General features: G+C 39.5%; 1 protein-coding gene across 2 annotated transcripts in view; it reads left to right on the plus strand.

Moving 5' to 3' along the window:
* The window catches only part of dennd1b (DENN/MADD domain containing 1B), a 216,774-nt gene extending 197,993 nt beyond the window's left edge, over positions 1-18,781 (plus strand). For both annotated transcript variants that reach the window (XM_060941793.1, XM_060941792.1), the window contains 8 exons: positions 1,145-1,235; positions 1,465-1,505; positions 2,896-2,943; positions 3,218-3,262; positions 3,753-3,839; positions 13,944-14,023; positions 15,603-15,822; positions 15,989-18,781. In XM_060941793.1, the coding sequence (XP_060797776.1) occupies positions 1,145-1,235; positions 1,465-1,505; positions 2,896-2,943; positions 3,218-3,262; positions 3,753-3,839; positions 13,944-14,023; positions 15,603-15,822; positions 15,989-16,534 (1,158 nt within the window). In that variant the 3' untranslated portion in view covers positions 16,535-18,781. The remainder of the gene's footprint in view (positions 1-1,144; positions 1,236-1,464; positions 1,506-2,895; positions 2,944-3,217; positions 3,263-3,752; positions 3,840-13,943; positions 14,024-15,602; positions 15,823-15,988) is intronic.
* Positions 18,782-19,071: the final 290 nt, after the last annotated feature.

Here is a 19,071-nt window from a genome sequence, read left to right on the forward strand (position 1 = left end):
AATTAGATGTGAAGTAAATGAAAATGGTTTGAATGAAAGCTGTACCCAAGTGACACCAAGTACACCATTCAGGGGAAACCGCTGGGTTTTTTTTTCGTTTCCCCCCCATTCATTCATTTATTAATTAATTAATTTTTTAAGCATCTCAGCAACTCTGTGCCAGAAATCTCTTGCACAACAATGCATCCTCCCCGACGCTGTGCTGTGTGGGTGTGTGTCCAAAGGAATTCAACTTCGGCACGCGGCAAATTAGGGAGTATACAACACATTGCAGCTTGAGACATACCAGATCAGTCACTTATCGGTCACTTAGTGCTGGCTCTAATAGTGTTGCGCAACATTAAAAGAAGATGCCACGTCAGACAGAACCGACTTACATCCAAGTCCTTCCTTCCATCCATTCTCCTTTCACACAGCGGTCTGGTCTTATTCGTCTTACTTTTTATGTTCGCTTGCTTGTTTATTTATTTATTTATTTTTTTTTAAAAATATATAAAATTTCTTAACTTCATGCCATGAAATGACTGGGTTTTACAAATGTTCGTGCAACTTGTGTTTACGTGTGTCATGTAAATTCACAGACTATTTGAACTTGCCGGTATAATCCCGATATAAAAGCATACTAAGTCATTGCAAATCATTTTTTGAATTGGAATCACAAATTGACCTTTACATTAGTTCGTCTTCCTTTGCATACATGTACACACACATTCAGGAGCAAATCGGAATACAGACTTTTTTCTAAAACAGGATTTTCAGGAAGACTATGTTTCTTGTGCTCCTATGAACAATTTATGAATAAATCTGTTTTGTATTCAGCTTGGGGGGGCAGCCCAGTGTCACTATTTTGAAGTTTGTTGTCTAAACCCATCACTGCCCTGATTATAATGGGCAAATTTATTGGATTCTGTTTTACGACCTCTTTGTGACAAGTAACAGGAAGTTCAATTTCCCCAAAAGCATTGTGCACACTGCAAGCCCCAGCCTGCCATGTTAATCCTCCATCTGATCTAAATTACAGGAACACAGTTTAGTGAATATGTCCGGAAGACTGACACACACTCATTCACTCACTCACACACTCGCTCTCCCTCTCTCTCTTGCTCTCCTTTAATAACCTGTGATACTGTGATTTATGTTGCAGTTCATTGATAGCAGACTGGCCAAATTAAATGAAGGAAGGGGTTTCACAGATGTCTTTGAGAAAGAGATCACGGAGGGGGGCTTTTGTGGAAGTGAGTGGGATTTTCTCTGTTTGGTAGAAGAAAAAGAAAGAGCACCTTTATGTTTGGAAATAATCCTGCAGGTCATAGGGGTAAAAACAGTATCTGAATGTATAATAAATTACATTATATCATGATCGAAGTGTGTAAAAGATCAGACATGTATAATGTATTATATGGGTATGAACATCAACTTTGCTCTGTGAGCTGGGGAGTCATTTCATGCTCCTTTAATCCACAGGTAATTCTAGGTCCTATCAACAGTGGATGCATAATGTGAAGGTAAGCAGAAGTGTACTCGAGAATTGTTTTTACTCTAATGAATATTTTGCACCTCAGTAATCATTCCTGCTGGCTGAAAACGTATTTGTCTCTCACTGATGCTTAAGTGATTAAACATATCCAGTTGCTCTTGAAGTGCACTAAAGTCAGGCAGCCATGACATAGCAAATGAAAACGGAGGCAGAACAGTTGAGATGTAGAGACGACACTGATGTGATATGACAGCCAGTCATCTGAAATGACACATGGATTCTGGCAGGAAACACAGCCATTACTCAATAGGCTGAACAAAAGAGAGAAGCCTTCCTATCCATATGTCTTGCTTTTCTCGCTCCCCCCCATGCTGTATTAATTCTTCAGAGTGCCAGTTTCAAAAGGTTTCAAAAAAGTGTGTGAGCAAGTTCATGTCTCCTGACTGACACAAATCTATAAAGGCGGCTTCACCTCTGACTTGCTGGTCAGGACTTGAGATGTAAACTCCATGGCATTATAGAAAATTTTAGGTTTTTAGCATGTAACTTGGTGCTGCTCCAACAGTAGGCTTATTTCCTGTGAATGAGTGAGTGAATAAATGCGAGAGAGTGAGGGAATCGTTGAGTGAGGGAATGGATAAATGTAGTCACACATTTATGAGTGAGTGAATGAATGAGAGTGAATGAGAGAATGGATGAATGAAAGTGAGTGAGCAACAGTGAATGAGAGCGAGTGAGCGAGCAAGAGAATGAATGAGAGAATGAATGAATGAGGGAGCGAGTGAGAGGATGAATGAGTAAGAGAATGAGAATGAATGAGAGAGAGAATGGATGACTGAGGGTGAGTAAGAGAATGAGTGAGTGTGAATGAGAGAATGGATGAATGAGTGAGTAAGAATGATTGAGAGAGTGAATGAGAGAATGAATGAGGGAGTGAGAGAATGAATGAATGAGAGTGAGTGAGCGAATGGATGAATGAATGAGTGAGAGAATGACTGAATGAAAGCATGAATGAGAGAATGGATGAAAGTGTGTGAGCAAGCTAGTGAGCGAGAATGGATGAATGGGAAAGTGAGTGGGTGAGAGAATGAATGAATGATAGTGAGTGAGTGAGGGAATGAGAGAATGAGTGAACGAATGAATGAGAGAATGAATGAGTGAGTGAATGAGAGAGAATGAGTGAGGGAATGAGAGAACGAATGAATGATGGGATTAATGAGAGAGTGAGGGAATGAGCGAATGAGATAAAAAGGCAGTGTGATAAATGAATGTGCACTAAGCAGTATATATATTTTATATATCTCAAGTAAAATCTGTTTTGGATAATTATATATTGTATTATTTTCCATCAGCAAAACTATTTTTTAAATCAGTTTATTTTCTCATTAAATGATTAATAACCATGTTTTCCTACCCAGAGAGGCGTGAATAAGGCCAGCCCGGCTGTGAAATCTGCGTATAAGTTTGTAAGTTTTCTTCTTATATAGTGTAAATTCTGCTTTAAATACTAACCGTCAGAAGCCCTGACTAATAAATACATGAAGTCTGTTCTCTAATGTAGCATGAGATTTATTACACGATACATTAATATACAAAAATGACTGCTTTTTTTTTAAACTTGCCCAAATCTTTAGCATGATCTGATTAGTGTTACTGTTCAGATTAATTCCATTAGTTATAATTAAGTTAGTAGGTTTTTCTTTCAATTATACGTTCTGATTTCTGTTTTTCTTCTTAAAGGCAAAAAAAGGTTTTCGCGGTGTGAAGGACAGGATAAGACTAAAGGTGAGATTTTCAGCTTTCCAGTCACACACATGCTGTTAAAGTGGGTCCGACTACTGGGCGAACTCCAGCTTTGAAATCTGAATATCACTTACTGCCACTGTGCGCTTTCACATGTACTTTTTTAAGATTTTTTTTTTCAGCACAACTGATGGTTTTGTAATTTTCTCATTTTATTTCGATTGCCTGTTGGTGTATCTCAGATTAGCTAAACAGAACATGATAAGACAACAGCGTTGGATGATGTTCAATAGAACGTGTGCGCGCGCCCTCGTGTACATGAATTAAGGATTATTGAATGACCAAAATGTGAATGTTTTGTAAGTTCATAGGATCTAACACGAATATGCTCTTTACTGTTGTATCGGTAGACACTGGTTCAGTTAAGACTACATACAAGTTCTTAATTGTCTTTTCAATCTCTTATTTCCTCTCTCTCTCTTGCTTGTCTGGGTTCTTCTGTCTGTCTCTCCCCGTCATTGTGTTTCTGCAGGACACTGAAGAGGAGGGTGGTCTGTACTGTTCGGGTTCTCCCACCAGCACTAAAAGCCTCTCACCGAGGAAGCTTCAGAAGAGACTGGTGAGTGTAGTGTGTGTACACACAGAGCCAGAGGGTTCTTGCTAGGGTTGCCACATCTGAGTTGTGAAAAACTGGGATGCCCGCAAGGGGGGCGTGGGTACTGACTGGGAGGTTGATGATGAACCATTTTATAAAGGAAGTTTTTAATGCAAGTATCTTACCTGGCTATTGTCTTGAGGAACTCCCTGCAGACACACTCCCTGATGCACACGCACTGGCCCTGGACTCTGCCTCCCTCTCTATATATCAAATATAGACTTTTAGACAACAATACTAGCTGCCTCTGTCAATCTGCTCCATGTGGTTGCGCGCGCCGCGCGGCCACAGTAGTCACGCGGCCACAGTAGTTGCTAGGTGATGATGGGTAAAGTAAACTTTTAATTTTGCACAGGCTACAACAACCAATCAAATGAAAGCATCCCTGCGCTACGGCAACACAGGACAGCAAGTAAAATAGTGGCGGGGAAGAGAACACTGATGCAACGGCAGAATTATAGGTTTATTCAAAAGTGAAACTAATGAATATGTAAATAGAAGTGCATTTTCACAAAAAAACGGGACAATACGTGTCCCGGGAAGGATGATCAATTTTCCAGGACAGACAATCAGGACAATCCCGGGAAAACCAGTACATGTGGCAGCTTGCACAGATTATTCATATATACACATTCGACTTACCTCGGAAGTGGGACGTCATTTTTGACCTCTGAGTGTTGGAGCTATAAGGTGCAGAACAAACAGGGATGCCTGGGTGAAGTGAATGCAGGCATATCAGGTGACAATTCAGTCCAAATTGCTTGAAGCTGCTCTCACTGAATTCAGAATTGAATGCTGAACAACATATTTTAATTCTGTAAAAAGTATGTTTGGCTGTTCTTGAGATATTACAAATCAAAGAGTGAAAGAAATGGTTTAATTTTTAGAAAACTGCCGTAATATTGTGTATGAGGATCACAAAATGGGCCTCATTAACCAATGAAATCAAATGTTTTTCCTTAACTTTTTATTTTTCAAGATATTTACATGGAAATTGGCAGGCACATAGATGGTTGTATACTGAATACAAAGTTTGAAAAATTAGTAAAAACAAATTATGCAAATTAACATTTAATTAGCATTAATTATGCTAATTTGGATGAACGATGTTAAATCGGTACACTCAATAAAAAAGTAATAAAATATTTCTAATCCCCCCTTTGTGCTCTGTAGGCCTTTGTATTTATCTAAAGTAGGGCCTACTAGTATTTATATGAAAGAATATAAATGATAATATTCACAGCTTTCAAGCCGAACCTTGAAAAAACTGTGAGATCCACATCCAGTAAACAATTCACATTAAATTGACACGTGTTTCTGACTTCCATTTTTTTTAAATATCACTTCCACCACTAAGATCTCAATATTTTTCATCAAAACAACTCCAGTTATATTCTAAAATAGTTACTTGTTTACATGAATCAGTTTGATTTGAATAAGTAAGTAGGTAAAGCTATGAAAACTCACTTCAAAGTCTCCTGTGATTCATAAGATCAAAATTAGCAGACGGAAAATTTTGCTGAATCCTTCATCAGAAACAGTGAGCGCGAGAGAACATCCCTATAAAAGCTATCTGATTTGATATTCATGAGTAATCCAGTCAGAAACCGATCAGGAGAGAGAGAGCGAGCCTGACTGCTTTCCCGTGACTCAAAAAGAAAAGCACCGGCAGTTTCCCGACGTCACGCAAGCAGAGTTTTTACTCTGTTGTACCGACTTCAACCTGCCGTTACTCCCAAAGTACTGAACAGATCTTAACCAGATACAGTTCTTTGGAAAGCAGAGATTATAAGCTTTTGAATGATAGTATTCACGATAGAAAATATTCAGGAGATAAGCAATGACAGATTTGGAAACTTAGATGAGTGTCTGCATGGACAGTTTTCACAGCACGGCCAGCGAGCGTCTGATATTCCTAGTGAATATCTGTATATATGTATGTTGATCGAAAGTAAATGCATGTATATAAGTTATAACTACATTATAACTCAATGCTGTGAGCAGCCATGTTGATGTGATGTCACTTGCTGAATGTGGAGGAACTCATAATTGACCACTCGGAGTTCCCAAGTAGGAATTTCTAGCTGAAGAGCCATTTTCTGTGGCTTTTCCTGGCCAGAGGTCAGGAATTACAAGTCGACCTCTAATCGAACGCTGTGTATCAGTCTGTGTGCGTACGTGTGTGTGTGTATCTTTGGGTTGTGTGTGTGAGGCTCAGCGATGTGTTGCCAAGTGCAAGCACTAAATCAGCACAGTGTATGGCCTCAATTCCTGCCCCTAAGGCCACAGGACATCACTGATCAGATTTTATTCTGCCGGTATTAAGGTCAGTGGTTTTATTTTTTATTATTGGAAATCTCTCAAGTGCATCTTTTGAAGGAGAGGAAATTTGTGTCAGAAGGACACGATTAGAAAGTAATTAGAAAGATGTGTATTCTGATGTCTATACTGGTGAGTGTTAAAGTTTTATCTTTGTGTCATCATTTGGTTTTCATTTGTGGTAATGATGGTAGTGTTTATACTGCAGGAGTATAAGACGATGCCATTATCTGTAGCTGTTTTAGGTCTTTCTATTTGTTTTCATATGTGGATAAAATGGGTGTGGTCCATACTGGAAGTTTTTTTTGTTGTTGTTGTTTTGTTAATGTTAACCCTACTACAATCATTTTTTTCAAAGGGTTGCTGGGGGGGAAAAATCACAAATTATGATCAATAGAAATTTGCAGAACATAACTTTATTGAACTGCTGAACCAGATGCCTGTAGAACTTTGTCAATCTTTCCACTTTCTATTTAATGTGACCAAATAAGTAAGCTAACTGTTTCAAAGCAGTGATGTCTTTCCCGTATCATGAAACTGTTTGTTTTTTAGGCCACAGTTGACAGAAACAGCCATCTAATAATATTTTACCAGATTTACCTGAGTTCTTGGGTTTGTTCCATTCAGATGGACCAGAAAAGTTCACAGGACATGCTTTTAAACTATAAGCTTCTATAAAGCTGGAACTCACTCAGTGTTTCTGCGAGTCACAATCCTTTAAGCGGCATTTCATTATAATGCCTGTAAGATTTTCCAGAAGAGTTTCTTTTAATAACGAACAACAAAACGCACATGCACAGTGAATGCACAGGTTTTACAGTATTTCAGAAATTCATTAAAGGTGCACTATGTAGTATTTAGGGGGATCTATTAGCACAAATGGAATGTAGTACTCATAAGTATGTTTTCATTGGTGTATAATTACCTGTAACTATGAATCGTTGTGTTTTCGTAAGCTTAGAATGAGCCCTTTATATCTACAGAGGGCGAGGGTTCACTTCCACAGAGCTGTCCTGTTGCACCCCTACGGTAGCCCAGAACGGACAAAACTCTAGAGTGTCTTCCACGTTTCATCTTTTTACAAACCACAGCATGAATCTGGAAGGAAGCACAGGGAGGAAGGGAAATCAGTGTTTACTGGTGTTGGCTAGCAAGTTTTATAACCCAAATTTTGAAAAATAGGTACCCTATGGGTCCATGTGGCTCCTGCTTATGAATAAAATTGTTTTCTGATCCCGTGTCCATACAGTAAATATAGCATATATACATGTTATCAATGATACTTGCCTCATCTCTTGGAAACATCACCAAGCTGTGAGCAGCATCAGGGCTTGTAGTATTTTGGTTACCAATTTTGTTTACTGCGTTTTGTTCAAAATACAGTGCTGTGAACTAGATCTATTTTCAAAATAGTAAGAAAGCACTTGTTCATGAATTGTCTTCATTTAGTACTAATGAGCACGTTTTGTTTCACAAGTGTAGTGTAAAGACACTAAAATTAAAAAATAAATGCCAATAGCAAAAGTTTAATATCAGTTTTTCAATATATCAGTCAAAAAGCTAAAAAAAAACCTTACAAAACCTTTCATTTAACTTTCAGAAGGACCAAACAAAAGCTGTGATAATCAAAAGGTAAATTTTCTTAAAATAAACATGACTTGCTTGATATCGAATCAGTAGCCTTGGCGAACCATGAGGTGAATTTCGTTTATCTTTTTATCTGCCAATTATCTTCCGATACTACGAAGTTATAACGAGGTTTTTCTTATTTCATTTCTGGTTCTGATTGGTTCCGAAGTTTATCAAGAAGTAGAATGGGTAATCGAACTTGATCAGGATAAGTGTTGATTGGTTACAAAGTTTTGCCATTGTTACACTCATTCTTTCATTCTTACAACATGATGACACAGTGGCTTTGCCACTCGTTCTGTGTACCTTTAATAACGCGAGATCAACTTTTCGTATCGCGAGATCATGATTCGCCATTCTGGTGATTGTGCATGCGCATATCCATAAGCGCTATTGTTCCACTCATTCTTACATTCTTAGAACATGATAACATAGTGGCTACTGCCTCGCTTTGCCTCTATGAGGCAGTAGCCACAAAAATGGAGGATCATACTTATTAAGCACAAGAAAAAGAAAGGGAGCGTGAATGTAAGTATTGCAGGTACACTATGGGCACCTGACGGCCACTGTATGTTCTAATACACGCTTGGAAAGGGAGGGGCATTCCATTGGTTGCAATCAACTGAATCCTGCGTAATGGACCTTTTAAAAAACAAAAACGACAACAGAAAGAAAAGCCATAAATACTACATCTATTGTTCATATCTGTATTTGTATTCATTTAGGACACAATCTGTTCAATCAGAATAATGGATTTGTATTCAGTTAGATCACTGTTTCACTGGTATTGATCATATTTAAGTTTAGAAAACACAAAGGCTTGAAAATAAATAAGATCATATTTAAACATGGAGGTGACATGAATACATGCAATTTAATATTAGTTTTCATTTTCTATCTAATTATTTATTTGCTGCCCATTCTTCACGATTGTATCAGTGTTTTTCTTTGTCTATGCTTTATGCTTCTGCTTTATCTGATAAATAGGATTGATGTTAAGGATTAGACTTGAATTGTTGCAAAGTGCTTCACACACACTTGCTCTGATCATCTCTAAAATGTAGTTTTGCAAGGAGCTTCAATTCCTATCCTGGGCCCAACAGTCTACTCATTAGTGCTTCCTCTTCCCTCGTCTTCCTCACCCTGCCCTCACTGGTGTCACTGCTGACTGTTTTGACAGTGGCTGTGGAGTAGCTCGAAGCAGACATGGGCACGTACGCTTTTCTAAGCATTGAACGTATTTTACATTTTATCATTCTATTGCTAAAAGCACTTTCTGGGAGATTTCACTAGATAAACTTTTTTTTTTTTTAAATCTAGGCCAGTTAAAATAACCCTCGGTGTTTGTGATTAAAAAAGGAAATTGCCGTTAGTGGGGCTGTGGCACATGAACTTGCATTTGCGATTGATTTTCCAAGTGGTTCTCATGTAGAAGCCCTTTCCTGAAGTTCATGAAAAAGTCAAATAAATTCCAAAAATGAGTTTTTAATTCAAATTCTTCTGTGGTATCATTTAAAAATGGCAATTTATTTCCCTTTTTTTGTGCAGAGATTTTGGATGCAGCTTTTTCTGCATCCTATCATCATACAGAGACACCTACTTTACGTACGTCTTTAAGCGCTGCAAGAAAACTGGTGTCATGATTATTAACACCTGGAAGGAAACTGCTATCTCTTTCTCTTTAACTGTTGTATGGACTCGTGGGTTGATCTCTGCTTATGCTGATGAAATGAAGAGTGCTCAGACCTGGGCCAGACCTCACACTCAAGCTCACCTCATCTGATCACTGACTATTATTTTACCCTTTTAATTAGCTTGATCATTTGCTGTGTTGGCAGTGTGTGTGTGTGTGTGTGTGTGTGTGTGTGTGTGTGTGTGTGTCTCGGGTGGGGGCGTTCTGGGGATAGGTGTGGGTATTGAATAAGCAGTACAAAAAGGTGTAGAGCCAGAGGTCTTCCAATTAGGGCCTTTCAGAGGGAGACCTGACCCCCTGCCACCCTCATCCTTCCTCGCTCAGCTCTACAGTAACGGGGCCCTGGGGACTTTACACCCCCACGCGAAGGATGTCGTATCCGGCACTGCAGGTGTGTTCTTGTGTATAACGCAGTGGTGTTGACACAAAGGCCCTCAGCACGATCAATGGCTAAATCAATCAGCACTGCAGTTCAGTCATCATTATCTTCAAAGTAAGTCAACACTATGACCGGATGAAGTGTTTCGCATGTCTAATACAGCTACCAGTACAGCAGAGGCACAATTTATAAAGGAAACCTCTGATTACTCAGTTTTGCTTTGATTCACCTTTTATTTGTAGTGTCTTTAATTTCTTCCATGATACATACATACATACATACAAAGGTATCCTGCATTTTCCTAGTTAATGTGGTCAACAGGAAGTAATAACATTAGCGTGATCATGCCGGGACTGCTGACGGAGGTGACATGAAGGTTTCCTGGCCGAGCCTGCATGCCACTGGAAGACATTCTGGGTGTCTATGGCATGGCCTGGAGCCCTGTGAGGCTGATTGCTGTTCATCTGCATCGTCCTGCTTTCCCTGAATTAAGTGTGTGTGTGAATGTGATGGCTGTGAATATGGCACACAGCCTCTGGGGAAGGAGTACACACACACACACACACACACACACGTATACAACCACACACACTGGATGAGAAGGGCAGATGTATCCCCGTCAGCCAAAGCCAGTTGAGCAGCTCTGCATATGAAAGAAATCCCTGCTCAAGTAGTGTATAATTCATAGATGTCTCCGCTTGCAGCTCCTAGGCCTCCAACTTCATTTCCATACTGTTTTATGCAGTGACCAGATCATAGGAGTGCTGTTACGGTTTAATGTGTCCGATAACACTGTCCTCATCCTCAAACGTCATTTTAAAGAGACATGATTGATCATTGAAGAACATGTCCTCAAAAAATCCATAGTCAAAGTTTAAATTCCTCATGTTCTGTTTTATTGTTTATATATATATATATATATATATATATATATATATATATATATATATATATATATATATAATCAATCAAATCTCAACCCATAGGGAACCACCCGTAGTTTTGTTTCTTTGGGTGGTGTGTTTGATGCTGTGGAATTTTGTATTATCCAGCAATTATTCAGCCATTTATTCCAGATTTATCAATATCTTTGCATCCTGTCCGATGCATATTTTCATGGTTGTGCGTGTGAGAGAAAACTCGAACCCACTGTAACTCATGAGTCTGGAGGACTGCCAGAATTGGGACAGATTTGTTGGTTGTCAAAAAAAACATCGACATACAAATGGAGAAAGAGCTCTTGGCTACTGGGCAGCTTCATGTGACCTGGGGAGCAAACAGCACATCTGCATGGCTCTGGTGTGATGGATTCAGTGCTTTTTAGTGGCTGGCAGAATTTCATACCCCTAAGGATGGGAATAATGTTTCAGTCGTAACCAAACTGCCATCTACTGGGTGCTTCTAAAACATCTCACAGACACACACACGCACACATATATATATATATATATATATATATATATATATATATATATATATATATATATATATTTTATATATATATATTTTATATATATATATATATATATATATATATATATATATATATATATATATATATTTTATATATATATATATATATATATATATATTTTTTTTTTTTTTATATATATATATATATATATATTTTTATATATATATATATATATTTTTATATATATATAATGTGTGTGTGTGTGTGTGTGTTAAAGAAAGCTGGCTTTTAAAAATCTGATGTGCCAAAACGTCTCCCTCTGATATTCTTGAAAGCGTCTTTCGCATAAGCCAGTCAAAGGTTTGGCTGCGGCTTGGGCTCTAAAGGCATTGGAAGAGTTTGTTTGTGTTTTCCAGGCATGCTTTCCAACCTGCCAAGCGAATGAGATCAGCGGACTGTCTAAAATCGGCATGTGAAACACATAACATGAGCTTTGCTATTACACTGGCAAAAGGAATAGGCTGAATTGGAAAACCCTGCAATGTAGCCTCTAGAAATGAGCCACTGATGAAAACAACTGCTCTTAACATCATGATGAATTATTAGTAGAATATTGAGACTTCAAGCTTCGTTCATAGGACAGTTCTGTAAATGCACAGAAATGGAAGTGGTGTGCATTCTGACACTCACAATATGCCATTAAGCCATTGACCATTGTGCATGCTTGGTCTACAATTGAAGAAACCTAGTCCAGAGTGAGAAGACTCGGTTTGTGTGGCTATCTGTACATTACACGGACTCCGCACGGCTCTATTTCCCAACAGGACCTGAATGAACATATGCAGACACCAAGCTGTGGCAGCTCAATATGTCCTTTCTGATTTAGTGCATATATAACAAAGTCAAATAGGCACATGCCCATGCTTTCTTTTGTTTTATTCCAAACCAGTGGTTTTGGCCAGGCTGAGTCTGATTGCTTAAACCGTTTATTCTTTTATTTCATATGCTGTGTCTTTTCTTGGACTCTCTCAGTGCACCAAACATAACCATGGAAAATATGAAAGGTAAAAAAGAGAAAGCATTTATTTTTGTGTCTTTGTCCATGTCGATGGGTTAGTGAGGCAGTAAGTTTCGGGACAGATTGCATGATTCAGTGACTTGTGACTTTCTTGACCACCATTTTGTCTTTGTCTCCAAAAGAACTGCACGATCATAGTACATGCAAAACAAAATTAGCAAGATTCAGCTAAATTCAGTAACATGGTGGTTTTTTTGTTTTTGTTTTTTTTATTTTTAAATTGTTGAGGGTGATGGGGAAATGGTTGTCTCTAGTGTGTGTACTAACCCCTCCATGTGTGGAGAGGTATATTTCTGACTCATGTTGCTGTTCTAGGAAGAGACTGTATTGAAGCCACTGTACTCACCTTGTTTTAATAAATACCGTCAACTTTCAAAGAGGGGGAACTGCACACCACGAAATCCAGCTCAATGAAAGACTAACCAAACACCAAAACAAGAACTTTAAAGGCACATACTTAACCTCAGTGGGTCTAAGGTAGTTCTGAACGTTTTAGTCTATCAGGGCTAGACTGAGAGCCTTCTAGAGAAACGCTGAACAGCACCGCTTCACTGAGTGGTCGAATTGCAAATTTGTGTTAGCGGTCTTAATTACGGATTTCCAAAGGGCACTGAGACCTTGGTCCGAGATTCACGCTTAAGGTTTTGTAGTCTTGAAGATCCTTCAATAATTTTGCCATCTCTCATAAACACTGTGCACATGAATGTCACTGTTTCGCAGGTGCCACAAGTCCATTCACTCCAGGCCAGAGTGCCTCACAGTCCAAATTTACAGCCCTGGCAAAAATCCTTTAAAGCCTTTTGGAGAATTCAAGGTTTAAACTTCCCTGTAATCACTTTCATTATAGCTCCCAGCTACCAGTGAACAGGGTAATCAGAGCCCAACATGTGTTCCTGTTTATTCAAAGGGTCTTAAGTGGCCACCACCACACGCTTCCTAGATTTTTTTCCCCCCTTTTTTTCTTCTCTCAGAGGGTGCTGATTAACCTTTTTGGAAAGCTTATAGACCACAAGTCCACTTGACCTCTGCAACTGCTGCCTATGCACTTTAAATTAGATGAATTGGTGGATTGGCCATCGACTGGTCAAAGCCAATCAAATTTGTGAACTGTTTCCCTCAACATATATCAAGGGCTATGCTTCCTGTCTCCAACCATGGACACTGTAAATGACCTCCACTTTAACAGACTGCTTTGATAATGTGGCAAGCAGTCATTTATGGGCTGCGTTAGTGACTGTTCATAGATACATGTGTGTGCGTGTGTGTTGCGGGAATGCTATTTAATAACGGTCCACCAAGCCTGGAGTCGCAGCATGGGGCCGTGCCCTATAATTTTTCACTTCTTTAATTTGCCAATTAAAAGTGTTGCACAGGTGTGTTACAAAGCTCAGGGATTAGCATTCTGAGTGGGACTCACTGGACTGATGAATTAACGTTGTCTCTTTGTAAGGATTACTGGAAAATGGACACATAATACTTGACCATTTACTGGATGCTGAGCAAATTTAGGCTCAATAGTACTTCTCCTAATGGTCTCATATTTTTTTCTTTTTCAGTCCCAGCATCCAAATTCCAAGTATATTGGCTTTTCAGATTATCCCATTGACACAGAAGATGAATTGGACACAGCTAGCAAGTAAGGGTCTGCACTGAATCAGTCAATCACTATAACGGTCAACCGTTATCTGTACAGCTGTGTGTGTGTGTGTGTATATAATGTTTGCTTTTCCTCCAAATATTCCTTGTGAATTTGGTAAACTGGCCTCCAGCGGTGTACCCCTCTTTTGTAATACTATAATGCTATAGCCTTAAGCTATAGCAATACTGCCACCTGGTGTTCATTCTTTCTCTCACACCACACTGACTTCTACTGAAAATTGGTCTCTCTCTCTCACACACACACACACACACACACACACAAAATAAAATAGAGAGAGGGGATATTACATGGTTGCATGCAAATATGAAGTTTGTCTTTGAGTGATGAATATATTTACTCGTGAATGAAGCAAACAAGTAAAAATATTTTCAACACAAGAAGATAAACTTCATATCTTCAAGCCAACGTGTGATTTTCTTTTTATTATATCGACACATTCACAAACAAAAAGTCCCCAAATTTATCAAAATAATTCGATTCCCTCACAAGTGACATATAGAGATTTATGCCATGGTTTTGGTTCTCCATGTCACGGCTGTAGCTTATATGAAAAATACGAGTGGCATATTTCCCAGTAAAACACTTGATTCCATTTTATTAGTGCTGTCAAAAATGTCACGTTATTATCGCGTTAACTTGACTCAATTTTAACGGCGATAATTTTATCGCGAGATTAACGCTCTGTGACATGATGTAGGTTTTTCATAAGCTTTTGAAACTGCTAGGAACTTGGAACAGAACAGAGACTTTGCTTAGAAAAACGATAGCAGCTAGACTGTAATGCCACACCCCGCACAGCCAGAGTCCTCTGCCCTCCCTCCAAAGAACCAGCGCGGGCAGCTCACGCTGCCGCGCCTCGGGACGAAGAGCCACGGTGCTCGGCTTAGGTTTCGTTTTCCCATCGGCGGCTCCAGCCCGACTTTGCAGTGGCTGTGACAAGACGTGTTATACGGAGCCGTAGTAACTCGTCCCCTCACTTTTAATTACCCAAGCGCACGCCTTAACGCAAAGCGTGCACACGGGTTATAACTCGTGCGCACGCATTAATATCTCGTGCACACGCCTTATAAGTCGTTCCCACGCTTTATTTTTTTATTCACCATGTCCCCTCTACAGCTCCGTAGTGTTATGCTCTGCAATAAAAAAAAAACCACATTGGTACAAAGCAAGCCCATTCACTTTTTTATGCTGATAAGAGAATTACAATGTTTTTTCATGTGACAGAAATGTGCGATTAAATTGCGATTAATCGCGAGTTAACTGACAGTCGCAACATTAATCGCGATTAAATATTTTAATCGCTTGACAGCACTACATTTTATATATAATTTTATAAGTAAGTGATTCAAGCGCCTTATGGAGCCATCAAACTAGATGAAAAGCGACCCATGGCACAAGGCAGATTACTATCACATCACAAATGAGCAATAATGACTAATTAATTCAACAAAAACATTATTTAATTCAGTCCAATAAATATGCATTAAAAGCTGTTTTAAATGCATCATTAATTTCCTGATCTTGTGTGTGTGTGTGTGTGTGTGTGTGGCTGTAGAATCTCCTCTGAGGACAGTGGGGAGGTGCCATTCTACGTAGAGGACAGTGACGACTCGTGTGAGTTGGAGCCTGAGGTCAGACAAACAGGCCAAATGAATTTGCTGGAAGAGATACTCGATTCACTGAGCACCACCACATTAGATCACGGCTCAAAGCTCTCCTCGGCCAAGAGCCTCGACTTCTTCAGGTCCATGGATGAGCTCGACTGCAGTACTACGGTGAGGCAAGCCTGATTCTTGTATGTTTATATGCACACACTGTAACTCTTGGTGTTGGGATGATTTCATGTCTTTATCTGAAATAATGTCTTACCTTATGTGTTTTTATTACACTCTGAACAAATTCACATCATAAAGTTCAAAATGGTATATGCCTTTGCTTTAGAACATGTCTCTAGATAAAACTAGTCTAGTTCAGGCTAGTGAAGTGGGCAAGGCTGCCAGTGGAGATCAGAGTGTCTGGAACATGGGGCAGGATGATAGTGCCATCAACGGCAAGCAGCTCCCTCCTTCCCCTCGTCGCCAATGCAGCACTCACTCACTGCCAGCTCCTTCTACCAAACCCTGCAAGTCCCTTGCAGACATGAGGAATTCTCTCCAGGAGCCTCCCACTCAGCCCCTGGCACTCGAAGTGGGTGAGAACACCAGCCCTCCTGTCCATCTAGAGCTGTCCTCGGACCTGAAGCTGAGTCCAGAGAGCCAGGTGACAGAGGGCTGCAGTGGCCTGAGGAGGAAAGTCATATCCAAAGAGACTCTGAAGTACTACCAGGAGCGTTCACAGCAAGGAGGAAGCAACAGGCAGCCCTCGCTGCTTATTCCTTGGGAGAAAGAGAACAAGGGCAACGGAGAAGAGGAAGGCATGGTACAGGAAAAAGGCTTGCTGGAGGAAATTGAGCGTCGCTTTAGTGCAGCGCTGAACTCGGACTTGTAGCTCACACCATAGTGTGACAGCATAGTGCAGTCCAGGCGTGGACAAGAGCTGAGACTGTGAGCATCCTCCTTTTCCTTTCTGACATGTACACCATAATCCTGTATCATTTACTGAGCTTTCTCTTTGTGTACTTGTAGTTACTTTAAGAATTTACTGATTTAGTGGGTGTTGGTATGTTTGTTTGGTGAGATAATTAGTGTATCGTAAGTGAATCCAAGGGGTGGCATGGCAGCCGTGTGTCAGGTTACGTTGCTGTCTCACTGCTGCAGGATCCCTGGTTCAATCCTGAGCGTGGGTTACTGTCTGTGTGGAGTTTTGCCTGTTCTCCCTGTATCTGTGTGGGTTTCTTCTATGTTTTGGATAGGCCATGAGACATTGCTCCTTTGTGTAAGTGAGTCTGTCAATGTGTGATGCCCAGTATGGACTGGTGTCCTATCCAGGGTGTATTCCTGCCTCATGCCCAGTGTTCCTGGTATCAGCTTCGGCTCACTCGTGACCCTGACCAGGATAAAGTGCTTAGTGAAAGTGAGTGAGGTGATTCGAAGCCAGTAATTTGCACTTCCAAAAACAGTTAATCACTGTAACTCTAGATTTTTAGAGAACAAAGTTATGTCCACATTAATATATTTTTACAAAATACTATTTTTTGAACAAAACGGTATGTCTTAAACATAATTCTGATTTGCTTATGGTACTACTATGCAGAGTTCTTTAACCCTGAATCTGGACTCATGCTACCTTAGATGTCAGTAGCTGTAGATCGTTCATGTTCCTCAATTATGTGTGGGTTGGTTGTTTTGTTTGTTTGTTTTTGTGGTGTACATGTATACCTCAAAGAACAGCATGTTTTGTTACAATGTAAGTGTGTTTCTTTTCCCAAGACTATTCTCAGGTTAGCGTTTCCTTCAAATATATTGTTTATATGCTGACTTTAGCTTTACTGTGCAGTAGATGCGATGCAGCATTATGGTTTATTTCCCCCTCCTTCGTTTAGGATACTTGCCTCTAAAGGACGTGCCACCCGAGCTATAGGTGAATATATAGGTGTGGATTGTGAAAACAGGATCCCAGTTTCCTCATCACTGTAGCCTCAAAGTGTTTTAATACAAGACATGCTGAATCTTAGAGCACATGTTTGATGGAAATGGAAAATGTGGCCATTCCGAGGGCCAGGATACTAGCTGACCGAAAACTTGGAAAGAAAATTTAAAAAAAGAAAGCTTACTTTGTTCATTTTATACAATTAGACACATGGGATTTTATTTAATTTTTTTTAGCACTGTATCTCAGCTGTGTAAAATGATTCCATCCAAGTATTTGTTTTTATTTCAATTCAGTCGCTTGAACTCATTCAGCCTCCATGTGTCCATTACAAAGACCACTTGATTCATATGTGCAGATTAAGTGTTAAGCCCTGTATTTGTGTGATAGTCTGCTGTCAAAGTCTGTTACATACTGTTATTTTGAATCATTTTAATTTTTAAATAATGAAGTATTCTGCGATATTAGGACCTGTTTATGTTAAAGGCGGTATTATTTAACCAAACCCTGGGCCTCACTGATCAATCTTTTAGTAAAGTAGTAAAGTTTTGGGTAAATGTTTGCGTAAATCAAAACAAACTTGGAAAAATTTCCACTGAAATTATAAAAGTTTTGGAAATGCTGATTTTCTTCGTACTTGCATGTGTATGCTAATTAATGCCAATCACCTGTAAATTGACGCCCACAAAACTCCGTAAAAGGTCAAGTGCACAGACCGCTGGCGACGTGAAATGAATAATGAGGATAAGCCTGAAAAACAGAGGTAGACATTATTTTGACTCACTTCTATGCCGGTCGTCATCTTACACATTTTACCCACTTCTATGTGGGATCGATGTGGTTAGGTTGAACCAGTAGGTTCAAGGTTGCCTTGCCTTGTCCAAGGGCCCAACAGCAACAGCTTGGTGGTGCTGGCTCTCAAACACCTGACCAGTAACCCAGAGCCATAACCCATTGAGCCACCACTGGCCACTCACTTCCATGCCAATAAAATTTTATTTACACACACATGGAGACATGGACACGAGTGTTTTCCTGGGAAATACACCTCTCATATTTTTCGTCCGCGCTCCATCTGGGACATGAAGAACCAAAACCGTGACATAAATCTCTATATGTCACTCGTGCAGAAATCAACAAATTGTTTTGATAAATTTGGGGACATTTTGTTTTTGAATGTGTCGATATAATAAAAAGAAAATCACACGTTGGCTTGAAGATATGAAGTTTATCTTCTCGTGTTGAAAAACTCATATTTTTCATACGAAATACATCACAGATGTGAGTGACATATTTAAATAATATTGGCTGGCTTTTTGTTGTGGTATATCAGATATATGCCATTCAGCTATCATGACACTGAACTCGAAGACGAGTAGCTGAATGGAATATATCTGATAGACCACAAAAAAAGCCAGCCAATAATAATAATTATTATTATTATTATTATACTACATACACATTCCTTTTGGGTGTTCAACACGTCTTTCTCTTTC

Source organism: Neoarius graeffei, chromosome 15 (genome assembly GCF_027579695.1).
Source record: "Neoarius graeffei isolate fNeoGra1 chromosome 15, fNeoGra1.pri, whole genome shotgun sequence".
NCBI lineage: Eukaryota > Metazoa > Chordata > Actinopteri > Siluriformes > Ariidae > Neoarius > Neoarius graeffei.